Genomic DNA, 20,800 nt, shown 5'->3' on the forward strand with positions numbered 1-20,800 from the left:
GTCAGGGCTCTGATAGGCATCTGGTCTGATAAAGGCATACAACAACAACTAGAGGGAACAGTGAGAAATAAAAGGATATTTGAACAAATTGCTGCCGAGCTTCAGAAACTCGGAATAGAGAGAGACTGGAAGCAGTGCAGAACAAAGTACAAAAACTTAAAACATGAATACAAGATTGTAAGAATGGCTCAAGACCTAGGCATGACTAAGAGTATGAAATTTTTTACTGAGTTGGATGCTATTCTGGGACACAGTAAAACAGACAACTCACAAGAACAGGAATCCCACGATGGAAAGGAAGCCACAGGATGTGCCAGTGTAAAAATGGAAGAGGATCAGACAGGTAGGAAGGCAAAGAAAAGTAATCTTAACATCATGCTACCATATAAAAAAATGTCAATACATGAATACAGTCTAAGTTAAATAGGTTTCATTAAATGCTATTCAACAAGCTAATTGCTCAATCTATCATGAAACAGATTTCACATATATTTGATCAGAACACAGAAAATAGTAGAGTTACACAGAAGGAGGAAAGAAATTTGAATTTCTAGAAGTTTAAAAAGACCAATTTTAATAAAGCAAAAATGCAATTCCAGATGGCAGAAGTTAAAGCAAATTTTCATACCGGTTGTGGTAAAATCATGAGTAAACAGAAAAGGGGCATTGAAAAACTTAGAAAAATACAAAACCTGTGAGAATGTAAGTGTGAGTTGTCCTGGGACACATCATAAAGTTCTTCAAAACGAGTTTAACCCAAAGGATTGAGATGCAATATACACAAAGTCATGACAGACAGCATGAAATAAACTGTATGAGTTCTAGGCCAGGAGTCAGGAAATCCAAGTTCTAACTCAGTCTCTGTGGAACTTTGAACTCACAAGTCTCTCCTCTAGACCTGACTATGTAAAATGGCAGACTGGACAAGACGTTCTTAAAGACCTCTACCAAACATAATGTTTCTAGATCTTAACATCATTAAATAATGCAGTCCTAATTCTTAAAGAGTATGAGTGTGTGTCTAGCGGAAAGAGAGGGAAATGATAGAGAGTTAGGATTGGGAAATGGTGGTGAGAAGTCCTCAAATGTTTCACTGGTGGACAAGAAAAGAAACTGGTCTGCTGGAGAACTATACATCTCCCCCATTAAAATTAAAATGTAAAATAACTGGCGATCAAGTAGCCCAACAGCAGTGGCCTGATTATGTTCCTACAGTAATTGCTGGAGGTGCAGCTGAAGATGACTGTCAGTTTTATGTCAGAAGACCTAGTAACACCAGATATTTATAGTGACCTAAGACTAAAAAATATGTTTAAGGATGGGGAATCTAAGCTACAGAAAAGTGAACAACCACAGTTTTTAGTATCAGGTTCACTCTAAAGGGGAAAATAATATATCGAACTTAAAACACAAATCTGAAAGTGAATAAAAAACAAACCACCATATATCCCACTATGTTCATACAGTCATTGCTGGAGATGCAGCTGAAGACGACTTGGTCAGTAATATGTCAGAAGACCTAAGAGAGACAGATATGAGACAAAGCCCTGGCACAGGTAAAACAGTATTCATTTTGGTTTTTTTTTTGGTCTGTGACAAAATACATAAGATGTTATTATAAGATGCTGCTACAGACTGAACTGTGTCACCCCCAAATTCGTATGTTGAAGCCCTAACCCCCGCTGTTATTACATTTGGAGATGGGACTGTTGGGAGAGAATTAGGTTTAGATGAGGTCATAAGGGTGAGGCCTTCATGATGAGTTTTATGGGCACATGTGTATGCATATGGCTGATTCGCTTTGTTGTGCCACAGAAACTAACACAGTATTGTGAAGTAATTATACTCCAATAAAGATCTATTTAAAAAAAAAGAACATATACGAGAATGTTATAACATTATGAAGTACTGTTGGATAATACATTTCCAAAATACAGAAATGGAAGGTGGAAATTATTAATGACAGTAAAGTTCCCTAAGGCTGTTGTTCTCAAAGTGTAGCGGCATCAGCATCATCTGGGAACTTATTCAAAACGCAAATTCTTGGGCCCCATCCAGAATCAGAAACTCTGAAGGTGAGGCCCAGCAATCTGTAAGTACTTCAGGTGATTCTGATATGTTCAAATTTGAGAACCACTGCCCTGTGGTATAGGGTAGTAAGGGGATGAAGAGTGTGCGTTTCCTATCGGATGGTTTGCCTTTTACACAAACCAAAATTGGGGGAAGAGGGGATCACTAAGCCCCCAAGCAGAAGCCTAGCCATCACAGACCTTGTATGTAGTCTTTCAGTCCAAAGTTTCATATAGCCTTGGAAAGTATAAAGACCAATGCTGATTAAAAAATCAGGTGCCCCACGGTCTTGGCAAACTTCAGATAAAAAGCTTGATGGGAGAAAGGATAGCTGCCAGAACACTGACAGGTATAAATGGAGAGAAATTAAGGAGACTAACTAGACAGGAATGTGCAGCTGACTAGAGTGAGACAACAAAAGTAAACAAAGCTCTGTGCTCCTAAGGATTCTAAAGATATCACTGCAATGGCCCTTGTCATTAGGAGTTAAAATCAGATTACTACTTATAGTGTTTAATAAGGCAGAAGGATTTCCATGAAAAAAGTTAAAAACTTTAGCATTCAGAAGATGTAAGCTTGTTAGTCCTCTGGAAAACTCACTTAAGTACAACACCTCAAGATAATTTTTTATATGTAAAAGGAAAATATTAAGTCAGATGTAAACTGACAGGTTTTAAAAAGTTGTTTGGTATGTTTACATGTTAGTATGGAATATATTTAGAAAATATGAAACAGGATGTTTACAGTCATTCTAGAAATAATATTTTAAACTTTCAGGTGAAAATAAAAGCAAAGGTATAAACCCACATGGATCTCAGCAGCTAAATACGTATGAAAACAATTTAAATAGGCAAGAATTTTAGGCACACCTGCAATATATACCACTTGATGCACAAGTTGCCAGTCCACTATTTGGAAGATTGTTCTGTTGAGGTTAAAGACATGGATATTTATCTTTAGAAAAAAAGTTCACATCAATAGGTAGAGGTCACCTCATTTTGTTTTTATACATTTTACTAATAAATATTATTATTGGAGTTGCCATTGCTCCATATTGTTAACGTTGACACTTGGTCATAAAACTGATCTCCCAAAAGTAACACTTTCCTACCTTAAAAGTATACTATAAGCTTCTTTCGTATTTCAAATAAAAATCCAGCTGAAGCTGTGGACCCCTGAATTCTGGATAAGTAATTAGTTCCCAACTTAGAACTCCTGGAGATTTTGGTTTAGTGTGTGTTGTAGAGTGGATTCAGGCACCTGTATTTTTAGAGAAGATCATCAAGCACAGCCGGGTTGTCATGGTTTTAGAGAGTAATACCAGCAGACGGCTGAAGACAGTAATACATAAAATCCAATTTGATTCCACTTGGGGTAGAAAAATCAGCTACTTCCAGCAAATTATCACTTAAAAAATGTATGACCAACGAAATATGAAGAAGTTAATCAATCACTGGGAAGAATCATAGAACTCTTAGGCTATGCCTAAGAAAAAAGAAATGGCCCATGAAAACGGAATGACTACTTCTTTGGATCTAAAATAAATTTATTTTTCTCCCGGTCTGAGCATAGGCAATAGAGGAGAAAAGGAATCAGAAAGCTACCGCGGGAGAAAGGACTGGTTGTCTGAAGGGAAATTTGTGTTTGACAATCTTATCAGCTAGCTACCTGTCTTTTCTGAATATGGAGAAATTAAATTGCCTTAATGAATCTCCGTATCAGTTGCTATTTAAATGAGGTAGAATACCTCAATACCTTGGCATTCTGGCCAAAGTCACTGCTTTCTAGTATAGGACAGTCACAGGTAGATCAACTCAGAGGGGTAGAGACCAGCACATATATCCTATTAGAGGCCACTCTTATCGTCAGCCTAAAATTCACATGTGAAAGACTACATGGTTCTTTTAAGAATAATCTTAAAACTATTTTCCTTTTGGCTGTAGTAAAATGTATTTCCAAAATTAAAATATTCACTAGCTTGGCAATTTCACAAAAATTAGCAATGTGATGGCCAGCAGAGGGCATTAAAGTATCTATTGATAGTATCTCAGAAGGCATGCCAAGCATTTTGTTTTCTCCAATTCATTTATTTCTTTTAACAGACTGAAGAATAGTCTAGTTTCTTTAAAATGGAATATTTAAACACTTCTGTATATTTTGTATACAATTTGGATAAACTTAGCAGTAAAATTATTATATACTCTAATGTACTTTAGTCATATGAAACAGTGTTAAGCACTTTTAAAAAATTATAAGTATATAAAAAAAGCTAATACGTAGGTAAGCTGATAAATTTAAACACAGGCAACTTATAAAAAGGTGTCATTTTTCTAATTCTTACTGTTTATACTTTAATAAACTTTTAAAAAGCTGTGACAAAATAAAGCTTATGTCTGGTCTTTGCCCCTAGTTCATAGCACGGAGTTTCAAAAACCTTTGGAATTTCCAGTGGTAGAAGTGTTTGGGGTTTTTTTGTTGTTTTTGTTTTAAATTCTAATGAGGTGATCCAGGGTGGGTTTCTAGGTAGCTTCAGGATGGTCACCAGAAAAACCACCCTTGTGATGAGAGTTGGAATTTTGGCCCAGCCTGACCTCCAGGAGGTAGGTCAGGCCATAAATCAATCATGTGGATGAAAACTCTGACTCAGGTGAGCTTCTTGGATGAACACATTGATACGCTGGGAGGGTGACACATCCTGCATCCTGGACTGGCTCAGTCTTGCCCTACATGCCTCTTGATTTGGCTGTTCCTGAGTTCTTTTACGATAAAACTGTAATCCTAAGTATAGCACTTTCCTAAGTTCAAGAGTCGTTCTAGCAAATTTATTGAACCTGAGGAGGTCATGGCACCCCCCTGAATTTATAGCCAGGCAGCCAGAAGTGTGGCCGGCATGTGAAGTAAAGGCAGTCTTGTGGAAGATTTGAGTCCTTAAAACTGCAGAGTCTGATGCTAATTCTGGGCAGTTAGTGTCAGAACTGAATTGCCGTACACACAGTTGGGGTGGACATAACAGAAACTAAATGCTCCTCTTTCCTTAAAAGATACTAAATTTAGGGATTCCTCCCTCCCCCCCCCACATTGACATTTTACTGTCTAGAACTAATTACTCAAAATTTCTCCATCATACCTAATCTTTGTAAATGTTATTTCCCGGAATAGAACATGTGCCTCAGCCTAGGAACTGACAGTTTTAGTCACTTAAGTAAAATGTTCACTTAAGTATAAATTCATGTTTTGCTGAAATGAGATTTGAGCTCAAAGTTTACCGTGGACTTGGGATCTCCAAAAGTAACCACTGGGGCAAGGGTAGGGGAAAGGTTTGGGCAAGGAAGGAGGTGGTAGGTGTAGTTATAAAAGGGCAACCTTTTGATGAAACTGTTGAGTATCTTGACCTTGATAGTAAAGACACAAACCTACAAAGGTGATAAAATTATTATAGAAGTTAATACACACTGCAAGTGCACATGCACACATTCACAAATGAGTACAAATAAGATCTGGGAAATCAGAATCATAGTGGCAGATTGTACCAGTCAGTATCCTTGAAGTAACAAGAATATTACGGTTTATAAAATCTCCACGTACCCATTGCTGCATATGCTTACTGCCCTCTTAACTACATTTTTGCCTTGCAGATCTACTAATACAAATCTTTGTCTAATTTTACAATAATCATTGCAAGCAACTAGACACATAATCATAGTAATATAGATTTTCTTTTTAAATGTCCCAGTGTATAGGAAAGTACAGCTGGGATAAAAGAAGACTGTCACAGCATTGCTGTACTTCAACATAGCAATCCAACATACCCATATGAGGAGCTGTCCCCAAATTACAAACATCTGACTTGTAAACATCCTAAACACATACTGGTCCACTAGAATAAATCCCTGTTATATCTACCAGGCTAAGCATTTTAAGTTCCTTAAAATATTTATCACTTATCTGCTGTTAACATCTGAATGTGAAAACTGCTAAAACCACTTAAAATCTTATGAGTCTTTCATTCCTTTATATGTATTGCAATAAGGATCATTCTCAGTTAAAATGAGGATCAAATGAAAAAAGATACGTAAGAGGACTCTGGCAGGCATTAAAATGTAACAGTGAAAGACGTTACCAAATTGGATCACAAAGCACTTTCATACTCCCAAACAGAGCATACCGCCTCGAGACTTTTAAGGCAGAATACTTCCAACGTTTTGGTGTTGGTGGTGAATCCTATAAGGGCATCTCAAAGCTTGGTTACAGATGGCAGATGTTCCTGGCTTTGAGGTTACAGTTTTGATGCTGGGATCCAGTCTTACCACTTTTTCAGCACAATCTTCAATTGCAAAAGTAGATTGGGGTTCTGTGAACAACAAATTTAAATTGCTACTGTTTGTTTTCTGACAGAGGAAGACACTGTAAGTACTGCCTCAGAAGAGGTGGGCGGCCCCACAGCACTGCACAGTATCACTGGGTCAGGTACAGCATATACATTGTTGAATTTTAAATGTTCTTTTGATACTGAAAATCTAATATATACCAGTTTAAATAGTTACAGGGAAGATCTCTATTATGTATTATCCCAAATGCCTCATTATACCTGAGTTGGTAGAGAATATGGTAGGGAGTAAAGAAAATGTCTATTCGCACTTCTTTTTTTAAGTTAATTAATTAATTTAATTTTTGGCTGCGTTGGGTCTTCGTTGCTGCGCACGGGCTTTCTCTAGTTGCGGCGAGCCGTGGCTACTCTCCGTTGTGCTGTGCAGGCTTCTCATCGCGGTGGCTTCTCTTGTTGCGGAGCACGGGCTCTAGGTGCGCGGCCTTCAGTAGTTGTGGCTCGCGGGCTGTAGAATGCAGGCTCAGTAGTTGTGGCGCACGGGCTTAGTTGCTCCGCGGCACGTTGGATCTTCCCAGACCAGGGCTCGACCCCGTGTACCCTGCAGGCAGATTCTTAACCACTGCCCCACCAGAGAAGTCCCTATTCCCACTTCTTACTAAAAAAAATCTGTAAATACAGAGACTCTCCATATTCATAAATATCCAATGAAGAATACCTATTGATGAAAAGCAGCTAATATTCTCACTAATATTGGGGATTAGTCTGCCTTATAATTTAAAAAATATTTTGTTTGCATATGAATATATGAAAAAAGATGATCCTTATACTGAAATTCTCAGTGCTTTACATCAATCCAGGTTGTTTTAAATGAATGATATTCAAATACAGGATGTATCTAAAAGTTTGAATAATTGTAACTCATGTCGATTCATAGGTAATCATATTCCTTTAGAAGATGCTAAAAGTCATTTACAGATTATAACAGTGAGCAACACAGAGGCTGGAAAACACTGGTGTGACAATGAGGTCAGAGTACTTTATAAACATATGGTCTGACGAAAAAATTAAGCAAATGCTTGAAGGGGCCACAAGAAACAAAGAAATATTTGAGGAAATTGCCAGAAGACTAATGCAGTTTGGAATAGACAGAGACTGGAAACAGTGTCGTACCAAATACAAAAATTTAAAATATGAATACAGAGTTTTACAAAAGAAAACTGGCAACCCTCAAGGAAAAATGAGATTTTATGAAGAAATTGATGGCCTCCTAAGACAACCATCTCTCAGAACTGCCAAATGGAAACATGGTAACCTTGGAAGTGACCCTTTCAAAATGAAAATACTATAAACTTTCCTCTTTGCATTTAACTTAGCAAGATATTCTTCAATAGTAAATTCCTAACACTATTTTATGTTCAAATGACCCCCTAAATTATTATAAATCACATACCTAATATAAGTCAAGAATTTCAAATCTTGTACCAAAATATTCCTAATTCTTAAACTCATTCTTCATCTGTCCAACTGCTTAAATGTTCTAACTTTAGTGTATTTGAATGCTTGAAGACTAATGTATTTCAGACGATGTCATATAATGATTCTTCTCCTATGTTCTCATTTAAGAATTATTTGAAAGTCATACCAAAACCCCAAGAACTTTGAGAATCAAGAGAAAAGCACATGAAGACGGTAAGAGTCTGAGAAATGCCACCTTTTTCCACACTGAGAAAAACTTCTGTAGCTTTTTCCTGATCAGAGATGTTTATTCCTGTCCTTGACAAATTAGACTATATTGTTTGAGTTGTGTGAGAGCAAAAAATGCTGAAAAATGATTTCTTTCATAGCTTATTAAGAGTGAAAGTAAGAAAGTAAACAGAAACTTTCCCAGATCAGAAATTTCTGCACAGCTATGCATTTATCATGAGCCTTTAAATTACACTTTTTAGTGATTGCTATTAGAAGACTAGGATGTAAAAGGAAAACCCCCCACAAACTAGTAAGTTCTGAATTTTGGTTTTCTCCAAAGGTAGCCAGCAATGGCTGTGACATTTTAGTATTGATAATTCTACAAATAAGCCAAACGCAGAAGCCAGCTAATTATGGAGCTGTAATTCCAAACTGACCCATTATAAGTATCAGAAAATGTAACATAATATAGTATAGCATAGAGAAGAAAAACGGAGAATATAAGAAAAAGCACTGGTCTGAGACTCAGAAAACCTGAGTTCTAGTCTCCCTTTACCTGAAAAATTCAACACGGAGCAAATGACTGCATCTCTCTGGATCTCTAAGATGATCCAACTTTAGCATATAGATTTATAATTTATCGAATTGTTTTGAGTTCACATAAATAGTTAAAGAGCTCAGTTTTTACAAAGTGAAGACATCTATGGAACTACTACTCAAGTCAAGATATAAAACATTACCAGCACCCTAGAGGCCCCCCTTCATCATTAATCATCCTCTTAGCTCCCATAACGGTTATCAATATTCTGACTTCTATCACCACAGATTAGTTTTAGAATCATACAGTATGTTTTTTCTTTAGTATGTATTTTTTAATGTCGAGCTTCTTTTACACAACATTGTTTGTGACATTCATCCATGATTTTACTTGTAGCAGGAGTTTGTTCTTTTTTATTGCCGTAGAATTTTCCATTATAGGAACATACATCGCACTACCTTCTTTATCCAATGTTTCCAAATTGGGGCTACTATGAATAATACTGCTATAAAAATTCTTGTGCATGTCTCCCAATAAACATGTATGCGTCTCTGTGGAGTATACACCCGAGAGTGGGATGCAGGGTCACTGGGTATGCATATATCCAGGCACTGTTCTAAGCACTTTATATATTAACGCATTTAATCCCTACTACAACCCTATGAGGTATAGGTGTTATCATCACCCCCAATTTACAGAGGAGGAAATGGAGGCATAAAGAAGTCTGTGCTGTTGCTCCATTGCCTCTCTGTGAGGGGCAGGGACCACATCAGCCCTGTGTAGTACAGTATTCCTAGTGCCTTGCATACACACAGGAAGAGCTCAGCAAATATTTTTTGAATAAAGTATTAGAGAATAGCAGGAATCCACTGCCCCCCAGCCCTGCCAACAATGCTTGTACCTCAAGTGAGCTGAAGATTTTATTCTCCATTTTTTGACATAAATTACAAATCAGACGAGTTGCCCCATGTTTGCCTTCTCTTAATGCCCTTTAATGGATATGCTATTGAAAAGGGAAACTGCTAAGGATTAACCACACAAAAGTATCATTCCCAATACACTGAATTTGTGCACTGGACCTTTAAAATACATAAGTCTCACCCAACAGGTAAGAAACCAGACTCAGAAATTAAGGAGACTTGACCAAGATCAAACTGTTACTAGCAAACTTGGGACTAGATTTCAAGTCTTATTTAAACAGGCTGTTCCTAATACTCACCAGAATGACAAAGCAGTAGTACTTTAGAACCCTTTTGGGGATAAGTCACTTTTCCAACTAAGGGAGTGTAAAACACTATAGGAATGTAACATGTTTGGTCATTATTTCTGAGAGGTAAAAATCAAAAAAGTTAACTCCAGGCTTAATATGCAACTCAAAGCAAGTTCTCTGATAACCTACTCCTGTGTTCTCCAACAAACTAAATGAAGATAACTGGTAACTAATTCCCCAGGTTGGTCTGAGTGCATCTCTCTATCTCGCAAGTGCCTTTCTACTGATACGTTATATACTCTGTTTGCAGAACCAGCGGCAGTATCTCTTAAGAAAACTGCTCCTGAGATGACTGCAAATCAGTTTCCTCAAAGAACAACAGAACCAAAAGATTGTACAGAATGTTTTTGCAGTCAGGAGACCCCCTACGTGACCCAACTTCATCAGGTAAATGTCATAAATTTTTAGAAAAAGTATGAAAATGTTTATCAGTTGTAGGGTTCAATTCCTAACCCAGGGAAATGATAATTCACTGAAAGGCATTTTCATCTCCTAACTAACCAAGGAAAGGCTAACCAGTGGATTCATGGGATAAATCTATGAAATTTTAGTAATTCCTTTTATGGAACCTTCAAATATGTCCATGTCATTCTAGTCTCCGTAAAATGTGACTGTGGTTTAAAGATTTCTGATCTGTGAGGGGGTGTGTGATTTGTCCAGAATTGTGCAAACCACTGAACTAATATATTTAGGGCTGAAAAAGCACTTGGTGATTATATGAATCTGGCATGAACAAGCATGCACACACAGTTTTACAGCTGAAGAGGACAACTAGTTAGTTTAACATTGAAAAGTCCCCCTGACAGAAAGTAGAGCTATGGTATAAATCTGCAAATAGCCAGACTACTAAAAAGAAGTACTTCTGGACGAACCCATCTGAATTAAGCATCCAGTACATGACTGTCTTGTAATTGATACTCCATTTGTTTTTATATATAAAATACATAACATTACAACTTTCAGGTGTTCTGTTATCCCTGACACTTAATGTCTATGCCTAAGACAAAAACAGAACCAAATACAATGCAAAAGTGATAGAAATTTCACCTTCTAGATTCCATGTCTTAGGAAGAAAACGTGTAAGGGATAAATCCCTTCATCAAAAATGGGGGGAAAAAATCAATTGAATCTTGTTGCTGTTGTTTTAAAACTAGCCATTGAGTGGAGGAAGGTGAGGAGGTAGATAGAGCCTTCTGCAACAAACCACCACTTGCCAGTGTACACTGTATATAAGTAACTCTATATTAAAATATAACAACCTATCTAGGCTTCTAATTTTGACATTCCTTGATTCAATGCCATATAAAAACATTTTTTGTTAGTTTATTTTATTGAAGTATAGTTGATTTACAATGTTGGGTTAACTTCTGCTGTACAGCAAAGTGATTCAGTTATACATATACATACATTCTTTTTCATATTCTTTTCCATTATTGGTACCACAGGATATGGAATATAGTTCCCTGTGCTATACAGTAAGACCTTGTTGTTTAACCATTCCATTAAAAACATTATTTCTTAACCTTCGACCCCTACTTACGAGCTTAGAGAAGCAGAAGATTTTATCTTCTAGGCATAAAGAAGTTTCATATTCTTAGAATCAGAATCAGTTTCCCTAAAGGGTGAGGACTTTTGCTAATTTAATATTTTGAATTGGATAGGATTATGGGCAAGAACCAGCCCTCTCAATGAACCTTAATGATTCTATGCCTACACAAGGAAAATGTAAATAGTTTTCCATTAACATCTTTCTCCCCCAGAAGCTACTGGGTTTTTTTGCCACTATTATTGAAAATATCACAAGGTCAATTTTCAATACTACAGTTTAACAAATACTTGCTCCATCAAATAAGCAGCCTGATAGAATCCATTTAATTTTCTCTACCATCATGTAGTAATCACATTTTTATTGCCCTTACCTTGTATTATCTAATCTCATAATTCTTTCACTTAAAAGTCACTGCAGAAAAGTGCATGTAGTTAGGAATGAAGTTATTCATTAAAAAAAAAAAAAAATCACCCCCCTCTTCTTTACACACACATTTAAAGAGGAGATCTTGGGATGAACTTTCTGAGTTATTTTAGCTAAAAAATAAATAGTTAAAAAAAAAATTCAAGGTCAGTTCATTTCTTTCTCACAGACCACCAGGCAATTCTAAAGATCCCTTGTTTTTTATACCTCTTCCCATGACAGATTATCCACAATAACTTCTCCGAAGAATGTTATAAACTAATGTTGCTCTGGACTACCATACGAATAGCTTTTAGTTTTTCCTTGGATTATATATAATCCTCTCAATAATGTAAATGTATTTTAAAATAAGATTTCTATCATGGTTAACCCACAATTATCCAAGATTAGAGTAAGTCAAACTAGAAATATTCTTTTTGATTCATCCCAGATTCTAAGTTACTCTCAGCTCTTAGTAAACAGGGAGTACACAAGATGTGAAACTCAAACTCAAGTATTCAGGACCCTGAAAAAAGCTGAGACTACTTCTAATTTAAGTTTGGTGAGGGAAAGCTAATCATTTGTAATGCATTTATACATATTGCTCTCATACTGCCCATAAGCATTATTGCCAAGTTCCTTAACTGTTCTAGAAGTTGTTGCTGAGGTATTGCCTTATGGAAACTTTGTAATACTTTCAGTGATAATGCCAAACTTAGGTTTATATTTCTTAAGAATTTGTTTATATCAACTTCCAGTTAGTTCAGTTAGTAGGAAGTGGAAAGATCACAGAAGCAGTTATTTTTTAACTCAAAGGATCTATCAGTTTTTCAAAGTCAATGTGTATCTTGTCAGACAGGAACTACTTTCCTCTCCCTCTTTTAAAGAGGGGAGTTATTTTGGCATTTCCTTACTACCAACCTCTTCATTCTTATCTAAAACGTTTACCAATGAATTTTTTGCAGAGGCACTCTTCCCTGCGATTGGGGTATTTTCTGTTAATTCAGATGAGATCTAGAACCGGTAGTTCCTTTCGAACACCAAGCTAATTCAGCTTCCCCGGGTTTGAATCCCTAAATTCCCACAGCTATGCCTACGTTCAAATACACAAACTGCCCAGTAGCTCTGCCCTTGCAAACAAAAGCTTGTGGTGGCTGCAGTCTCCGCGCGAAACCTCAAGGTGTATTGTAGGTCCTGGAACAGCAGTCACCCCACACAAGCCTATCACAAGAACAGCTCCAGGCTCTGGGAGATTAAAACTCGCAAGCAGTCAAGAAAGAATCCCGACTGGGCTAGTCCAAGCGAATCGGAGCCTTATAAACTGGCCAGACCAAGCAGGGGTGCACGACACCGGAAGAGAGGGGAGAGCCCCTAAAGAGCATGAAGAGTTGCGGGGGACAGGCTGAAATCCAGGGAGGCAAGGTAGCCCCCGCGCACTCCTTGGCAATCGGTGGACGCCACAGGCAGGTACCCGTCCAGGTAAGAGAGAGATCCGGCCTCCGGTCCTCAAGCGCCCGCGAGATCGCCAACTCCGGCCGCGGGAAGCGGCTCGGGCAGATGGAGAAGCACACGCGCCGCCATCCCCACCCCTCACCCAGTCGCTCACCGGTGCTGCAGCCCCACGAGTCCCAGAGTGATCACATGCGGCACATCGAGCTGCGTGGGCCACTCTCCTGAGGCGATGCATCCGAACACGCCACATTCCTCTCGGATCCCCAACTCCTCCAGCTCCATGTCGCCGCCGAAAGCACGTGGAGGGACCCGCCGCTGCGGCAGGGGTCTAAGCACCAACCAGTTGTTCGTTCGGCCTGTAAGCCTCAGAAGCTCGGGCCAGCTGCAGCCGCTTCCTAACCAGCGGCTCGACCCTCGCTACTGCGGCGGCGCGTGCTTTCCCTAAGTGAGAGTGATTAGCTCGCCCACCGCCACCCTGCCCCGCCCCTACAGGCCCACCAATGACCGAGGACGGAGGGAGAGGCTCCGCGGCTGAGGGGCGGAGTCAAAGGCCCTGTGGGGGTGGAGCTAGCCCTCCACCGGAGCCCTGGGGGAAGATCATTTTTCTGCACGTGGAAATCTCCGTTATTTTCCAATACCCAAGACTGAGATGATGAGACTAGCGGGGTTAACGTCATTTCTGTCTTACAGGATGTAAATTTTGTATGTCCCTCCCCACATGCTTTCCCCCAGGCCGTCACTACTTGGTATGCTCCAACCTCTGAGCCACTCTCGCTGCGGAGGAGGGGGCCAAGTCAGCGAGCTGCTGTAGGGTGGGGAGGGGCCGCCAGTGCGCGCCACTTTTCCTCTTTCCTGGAACTGCGCCCGCGCAGGGCGGGGTACGGTCCGCGTCGCTGCGCCTGCGCGGCGGGAATCTTGCGGAAGGTGCTGGCTCCCGGAGTCCAAGTTCCTCTCGATCCGCAGAGACCCCCGAGGTTCCGTCACCGCGGTGGTGCTCGAAGAGAACGCGAGAGGGCACTCTGGGTTACGTGGCCCCGGCGGGGGCGTGTCTGTGGGCCGTGTCTCCTTTCCCCGCCCCGTGAACCTCTCTGATCACTCCTCTTTTCCAGAGTCCTGCCTCTTTTCCTAGAGCTGCCGCTGCTTCCAGACCACTCCGGATAATGGCGACAGCAGAGGGTGAGTAACAGGCGTCCCCAGGACTTGGGACCTCCTGCCATCCACGGTCTTCCTGCCCCTCTGCCTTGAGCTCGAGGGTTCACGCCGGCACGTGCGCGCTCCGCGGCCCCGACGGCAGCCTTCCCCGGGCAGAACCCGGTCTCCCTGCACCCGCCCCACTAGGCCACTGGGCTGGCGGGCACGTGGCCCAGGCGCTGCAGAGCGGTGCGTCGGAAACAAAGCGCTCCCGGGCCTCCGAACTTTCTGAAACATCCAGAACTGCTTCTGGGATGGGGGAAAGGCGCAAAGGGTCATTAGGAAGAGAAATGTCCAGGGGTTGGAGACGTGCTTGGAAATCGCGTTTGCCATCAGTAGATATTGCAAAACAATCGCAGGAGCATCTAGTGTTGACTCTTGAAACCAAAGTCTTGCTTTCTCCTGTTAGGCTAATAATAACCTGCTATTCCAGAAAGTTAATAATTGAACCTTCTGAAAAATTTGCTATTTTCTGTGCAGATTTTGTGTGTGTTTTTAGCCTTTTTATGCCAGTGATGGCTTTGGAGAGTTACAAAACCACCAGGGAAAAGTTTCCTTCCTTCGCTTTGCACTTATTATATTCCATATTTATATAATCATTTTGGCCACTCGTGATTAGGATACTCAGGAAAGATCGTTTGTGCTATTTTTACTGTAAAACGTTTTCCCCCATCCCCCATACTTACTGTGAACCAAATTCCTTGTGTTGGCCAGTCACTACATTCTCTTCCACATAGAAAAATTAAATTTAGGTAAAAAACTATAGACTGAACAAAATGGTCCTGATAACAAGTAACAACTCCATAAAATCAATGCGTTAGACCAGAATTTTCCCTGCCATACCTCTAAACTGACAGATCTCTAAAATCTTTGCTCTTCCACTTCCTTCCATCTTGCATTTTTTTTTTGGCAGGTTCATTATTCCAAATTTTCACTTTTATGGTTTCTAAATGGCACTTCATTGCCCAAAAATGTTCTCTGGCAATGCGAAAGCTATTGAAATCCATTCTGAAGAACTTTTCATTCACATCCTGCATACTGCTTCCTTCCTACCTCTTCAACCCTTACTTAGGTTTTTCTCTCTTATGAATCCTAAGCCTACATTCCAGGCAGGTTAATTCACCAAGTTTACTCTTCTCTATGTTTGTTTTTGCTGTTTCTTCTAGAACAGTGCTGTCTAATAGAAATATAATGTGACACACTATGTAACTTTGTTTTCTAGTAGCCACATTTTAAAAAGTAAAAAGAAACAGGTGAACTGGTTTTTAATATATATTATTTAACCCAATATATCCAAAGCAGTATCATTTCAACATGTAATCAATATAAAAAATTGTGATTTTTGCAAACCTTTTTTTCATATTGAAATTCACTGTGTATTTTACGCTTAACTTACATCATTTCAATTTGGAGTAGCCACATTTCAAGTATTTCATAGCCACATGTGGCTAGTGACTACCTTATTGGACAGCACAGTCCTAGATGTTCTTACCTCTTTGTGGAAGTTCTGTACTTTTCAATACTCTTAAATGTCAGCCCTATGAATTATTCTCAGTCCTCATCAATCTCTTCTGAATTCATCTATGAATTTGTAGCAGGCATTTTGGCACTTATAGCAGATGTCTCCTATGATGTTACGTTATTTCTATCCATTAGTTGAAATTCCTACCCTGTTTAAAAATTAAGTAATAAATACCAATTCAGGGAATTCCCTGGCGGGCCAGTGGTTAGGACTCCTTGCTTCCATTGCAAGGGGCACAGGTTCGATCCCTGGTTGGGGAACTAAGATCCCACAAGCTGCACGGCAAGGCCATATGTAAATAAATACATACATACATACATACCACTTCAAATAAATCGAGAGAGAGGAGCAGTAGGTACAGATTATCTAACCCAGGCAACATCTTAACTTTCCCTTCTTTTATCCCCCCTATTGAGTCAATTGTTATAAAAACTTTTACCTTTTAAATATCTTGAGTCTTACCCAACTGTTTTTTCTTTAGACCAGGACATTTCTTGCCTGGATTGCTGCCACAGCATCGTAAGTGGTCTCTCAGTCTCTAGTTTTCTTCCACCCACCCCTTCCTCATTTCATTCTCCACACAGCAGCCATAATGGTCTTTCTAATATAGAAACTCTGTCATTTTACTGAAGTACTTAAAAGCTTTATAGTTGCTCCTAGGATAAAGTGTAAACTCAGTCAGCATGGCTTGTGAGACCCCAAGGGTGAGTTAGTGAAATGGAAGGGAAGGAAACAGTGTTTCAGGCCTAGGGAAGAGCATGTTAGAAGCCTGAGAGGAGGATATAGAGATTCAGTTACAAAGTTGGAGTTCTAGGAAGGGAATAGAGAAATCTGAATTTGGAGCCCTGAGCTGGGACTCCATTCTTGGAAGGACCTTTTAAACCTTGTCAGTGAATCAAGACATTACATTAAGAGGATGGGAATTCATCCTCTGAATTAGGTACCCTGCAGTGGCAACTATTAAACTGAATTGTAACTGTTTTGTTTAATCGTTACCTTCATTAACTGGTGATGTGATCCCTGCCCAATTCCTCAGGCTTATCTCCTGCCTTCCCTTTCTACTCCTTAGCTGCTACCTGATCCCATGCCCCACCCCTTCACCCCCAACAGCAGTGTACACACACAGTCCTCCAAACATACTGAAGTTCTGCCAGGTGCTCTTTCATCCCCTGGTCTTTTTCACCACCAGTCTCTACCCCTTGCCGTCTTCCAGCTAAATTTTGACTATTCCTCAGATCTCAGCCTAATCCTCACTTTGTTCTAGACTTCTTTCTTTGACGTCTAGACATCAGAGGTTAGGTTAAGTGATCCTGCTATGAACCTGTGATCCCATAGTCTGTGTATTTCTCACATTATACTTATTATGATGTTTAATTTCAGCTTCCCTCAGACTCCAGTCACTTGAGAGCAGGAACTCGGTTTACTGGTACATCCCTAGTACCTGGCACATGGACACTAAAAACTGCAGACACTGAGAATGAGTCGATGTTTGGGGAGAATGAGGGGTGATTTCTCCTCTTGGAAATTTTAAGTCCTTAAATGTCTATTATCTCTGATCTTCATCAAAATCATTCTTTCTAATGACCCAAGTCTACTTTTCTTTAGGTGTGATGACCTGCATCAAAATTGGATTCTCTTGTCCTTACTTCTCACAGTTTTCTATAGCTGTTAGTGAGGAGAGGGGATCAAGGATGGGGGGGTTCTTCCAAATGGGCTAACTTCAGTGGGTGGAGGTGCCCCCTCTTGCACATTAACTTGAAATCAAGAAACACATCTGGGTCTTCCCTGGTGGCTCAGCAGTTGAGAGTCCGCCTGCCGATGCAGGGGACACGGGTTCGTGCCCCGGTCTGGGAAGATCCCACATGCCGTGGGGCAGCTGGGCCCATGAGCCATGGCCGCTGAGCCTGTGTGTCCGGAGCCTGTTGCTCCGCAACGGGAGAGGCTACAACAGTGAGAGGCCTGTGTACTGCGCAAAAAAAAAAAAAAAAAAGAAACATCTGGCTGAACTTTCCCATTTTGCCTGCCATGGAAAGCAGAAGACGGGAAAAATACAGCATTTTTTTACCTGCAAGCTAGTTTAGTTATTGTATTGTGAGAACATATATGAAACTACTCATGTTGTTGCATTAATTTTAATGTATTTTAACTAATTCTACTTCAGTTTTGTTGTGAGAGAGGCAGGTTGATAGTGAAAAGAGCATGACACAGCATTAGATATTGGAAGACAGGGTTTTTTCTGGCTCTGCTCTTTCTTTTTTTTTTTTTTTTTTTTTTGCGGTACGGGGGCCTCTCCCGGTTGCGGTCTCTTCCGCTGCGGAGCACAGGCTCCGGACGCGCAGGCTCAGCGGCCATGGCTCACGGGCCCAGCCGCTCCGCGGCACGCGGGATCCTCCCGGACCGGGGCACGAACCCGCGCCCCCTGCATCGGCAGGCGGACCCCCAACCACTGCGCCACCAGGGAAGCCCTCTGCTCTTTCTTAACTGTGTGACCTCTACTTTTTGATACTTAGTTTCCTAATCTATATAATTATTTACATAATTAAAATTCATCACAAAATTTTATGAATGAAATGTGATGATGATGCATTAAAAATTGTAGAATGTAAGGTTCTATGCAGATGAGTTCATTTTTATTAAAATTATTTAATTATGCTATGTTCACTGATTCATCGTTCTAGACAATTTAGTCTTCTGAATTATCTTCTCTACGAAACTTCCTGAAATCTGATGTTTCTGTTTTATTTCCACAGTACTGAAGATTGGTAAAAAACTCTATGAGGGTAAAACAAAAGAAGTCTATGAATTGTTGGATAGTCCAGGAAAAGTCCTCCTGCAGTCCAAGGACCAGATTACAGCAGGAAATGCAGCCAGGAAGAATCACCTTGAAGGAAAAGCTGCAATCTCAAATAAAATTACCAGTTGTATTTTTCAGCTGTTACAGGAAGCAGGTGAGTGGCTCTCCCAGTAGCCTCCCCCTTCATGTTCTTTCTCACATATACATACTGGTCCTTTTCATCAGGAAATGACATTGTTTGGATAAATAAGATGTTGATAACCAGTTGATTTTTTTTTTTTTCAGTTGTTATAGGAAGCAGATAAGTGACTCCCCCTACAGCCTCCTGTACCACTCTGATCTCTTTAATGGGGAGATGGCATTATCTGGTTTAACAACATGTTTGGGGATGCTTCACATGCTAAACTTATTTAAATTAAACCAGAAACTTAAATTTCACTGTAACACTTTACTTGGTTTGGAATTACTTAAGTAGTATCATTCAGTTAGTTAAAAGGAATCTTAACAGTTTGCTATAGTCTTTGTCTGGCATGTATTTCTGCAGCTTTCCTCTGCTAGGACATCTTAGGAGAGGCTTACCTATGAAGGAACTTAAGGAACTTAACCTGTGAAAGAAGCACATTCTGGTGTTTGGCAGCTCTAATTGATGAATTGAAATTTAGTCCCTAAAATTCTATATAAATTTGCTCCACCCATTGGAGATTATACAGAACTTCAAATCCCTCTTCTACTTGAAAGCCCTAAAAAGTAATTGAGTACTGCAACCACACCTTCTCATCCTGCCATACCCCAAGTGAGAGATTTGGACTAGATCAAGATCTGCAGGGTTACCTCCTGCTCTAAAGCTGAATGAAGATGATTTCCAATAGAGAAATCTATTCAAAAGATGAAATTCAGATCAAAACATTCTGTGGAGGGCGTTTGGAGTGAAAGAAGGGAAATTAGGATAACGGTTTTTCTGCAGGGATTCAGGCAAAAGCTGATTGGTCTGTAGTGTATAAAATCTCAGCTAACAAAAGATTTGAGCTCTTTGCCTACAGTGTAAGAGACTCTGTGCCTTGGATCATTCAATGTGTGAAGCCTCCAGTTCCTTATCTGTAAAGTAAAAGCTTTGTTCTTTATCCTTCCAGTTCTAATTTTTCAGTTTAATATCATTGTCTCCATTTACTTCCAATATTCCCAGTTGCCCTCACATTTCTTAGATTTTCCAGTAAGCATTAATCTTAATTATTAGTAATTAAAAGTTAATTAATTACTCTTTCTTAAATCCAAAGGGGAATTTAATACCTTTGTTTCCAGTGAAGATAGATCTGCCTTCCACAAAATAACAAGGTAATTCAAGTTAAACCCATTCCGTCAATACAGAATAGGTTCTTGAGTAGTTTTGCCTCTTACAGAGTACCCTGTTTCACATTTTTAATTAGTGTGTAAAAAATATGTTTACTTGACAACCTAAATTGTCATCCATATCATAAATCCCTCTATACATTGAGGGTGAAAATATTGCTGTAAATTTAAAGCACCTCCCTCAGTTCATAAGTAATACAACCCAGGATTTTTACTTCAAAGCCTCCTTGATTGGTGGTTTCCCAATGACTGAGTAGATTTCTAGAGAGAGCATCAAACTAATATTAGGTTTCTTTTGCAGTACAAATAAGTGCTCCATTTTTTAACCTCACAAGTTATCTCCTCCCCATACATATTAAAATGGTTTATAGTTGCTAATACTATAAGCTGTTAACAATACAACTAGCTTCTGTGTCCCCATAGTAATTGTACCCATCTATGGGATCATATATATGCATTTAAGTAATGGGGGGTAAGTACAGGCCCAAGTTTTTATTTGCTTATTTAATAAGGCACCTATTCAGTGTACTTGCCAGGGCTTAAGGACAGGTGAATTAGGGTGATCCAGTTTTGACTCTCAAAGTCCTGCATGCAGCTGGGAAGGTTGGTCATCCATGTGAAGTACTCCAGCAGTCATCTATTTGGCACACTT

At 39.7% G+C, this 20,800-nt stretch overlaps 2 protein-coding genes across 2 annotated transcripts in view; one reads left to right on the forward strand and one right to left on the reverse strand.

Annotated features, from left to right (window-relative positions):
- PPAT (phosphoribosyl pyrophosphate amidotransferase) overlaps window positions 1-13,747 on the reverse strand; it is a 36,751-nt gene extending 23,004 nt beyond the window's left edge. Inside the window, exon 1 of the mRNA XM_032633693.1 lies at window positions 13,449-13,747. Coding sequence (XP_032489584.1) covers window positions 13,449-13,576 — 128 coding nt within the window. The 5' untranslated portion in view covers window positions 13,577-13,747. The remainder of the gene's footprint in view (window positions 1-13,448) is intronic.
- The window catches only part of PAICS (phosphoribosylaminoimidazole carboxylase and phosphoribosylaminoimidazolesuccinocarboxamide synthase), a 37,685-nt gene continuing 24,440 nt past the window's right edge, over window positions 7,556-20,800 (forward strand). The window contains exons 1-5 of the mRNA XM_032633692.1: window positions 7,556-7,704; window positions 8,021-8,086; window positions 10,142-10,278; window positions 14,404-14,470; window positions 18,758-18,955. Of these exons, the coding sequence (XP_032489583.1) occupies window positions 7,635-7,704; window positions 8,021-8,086; window positions 10,142-10,278; window positions 14,404-14,470; window positions 18,758-18,955 (538 nt within the window). The 5' untranslated portion in view covers window positions 7,556-7,634. The remainder of the gene's footprint in view (window positions 7,705-8,020; window positions 8,087-10,141; window positions 10,279-14,403; window positions 14,471-18,757; window positions 18,956-20,800) is intronic.

This window comes from Phocoena sinus, chromosome 5 (assembly GCF_008692025.1).
Source record: "Phocoena sinus isolate mPhoSin1 chromosome 5, mPhoSin1.pri, whole genome shotgun sequence".
NCBI classification, from domain to species: Eukaryota; Metazoa; Chordata; class Mammalia; order Artiodactyla; family Phocoenidae; genus Phocoena; species Phocoena sinus.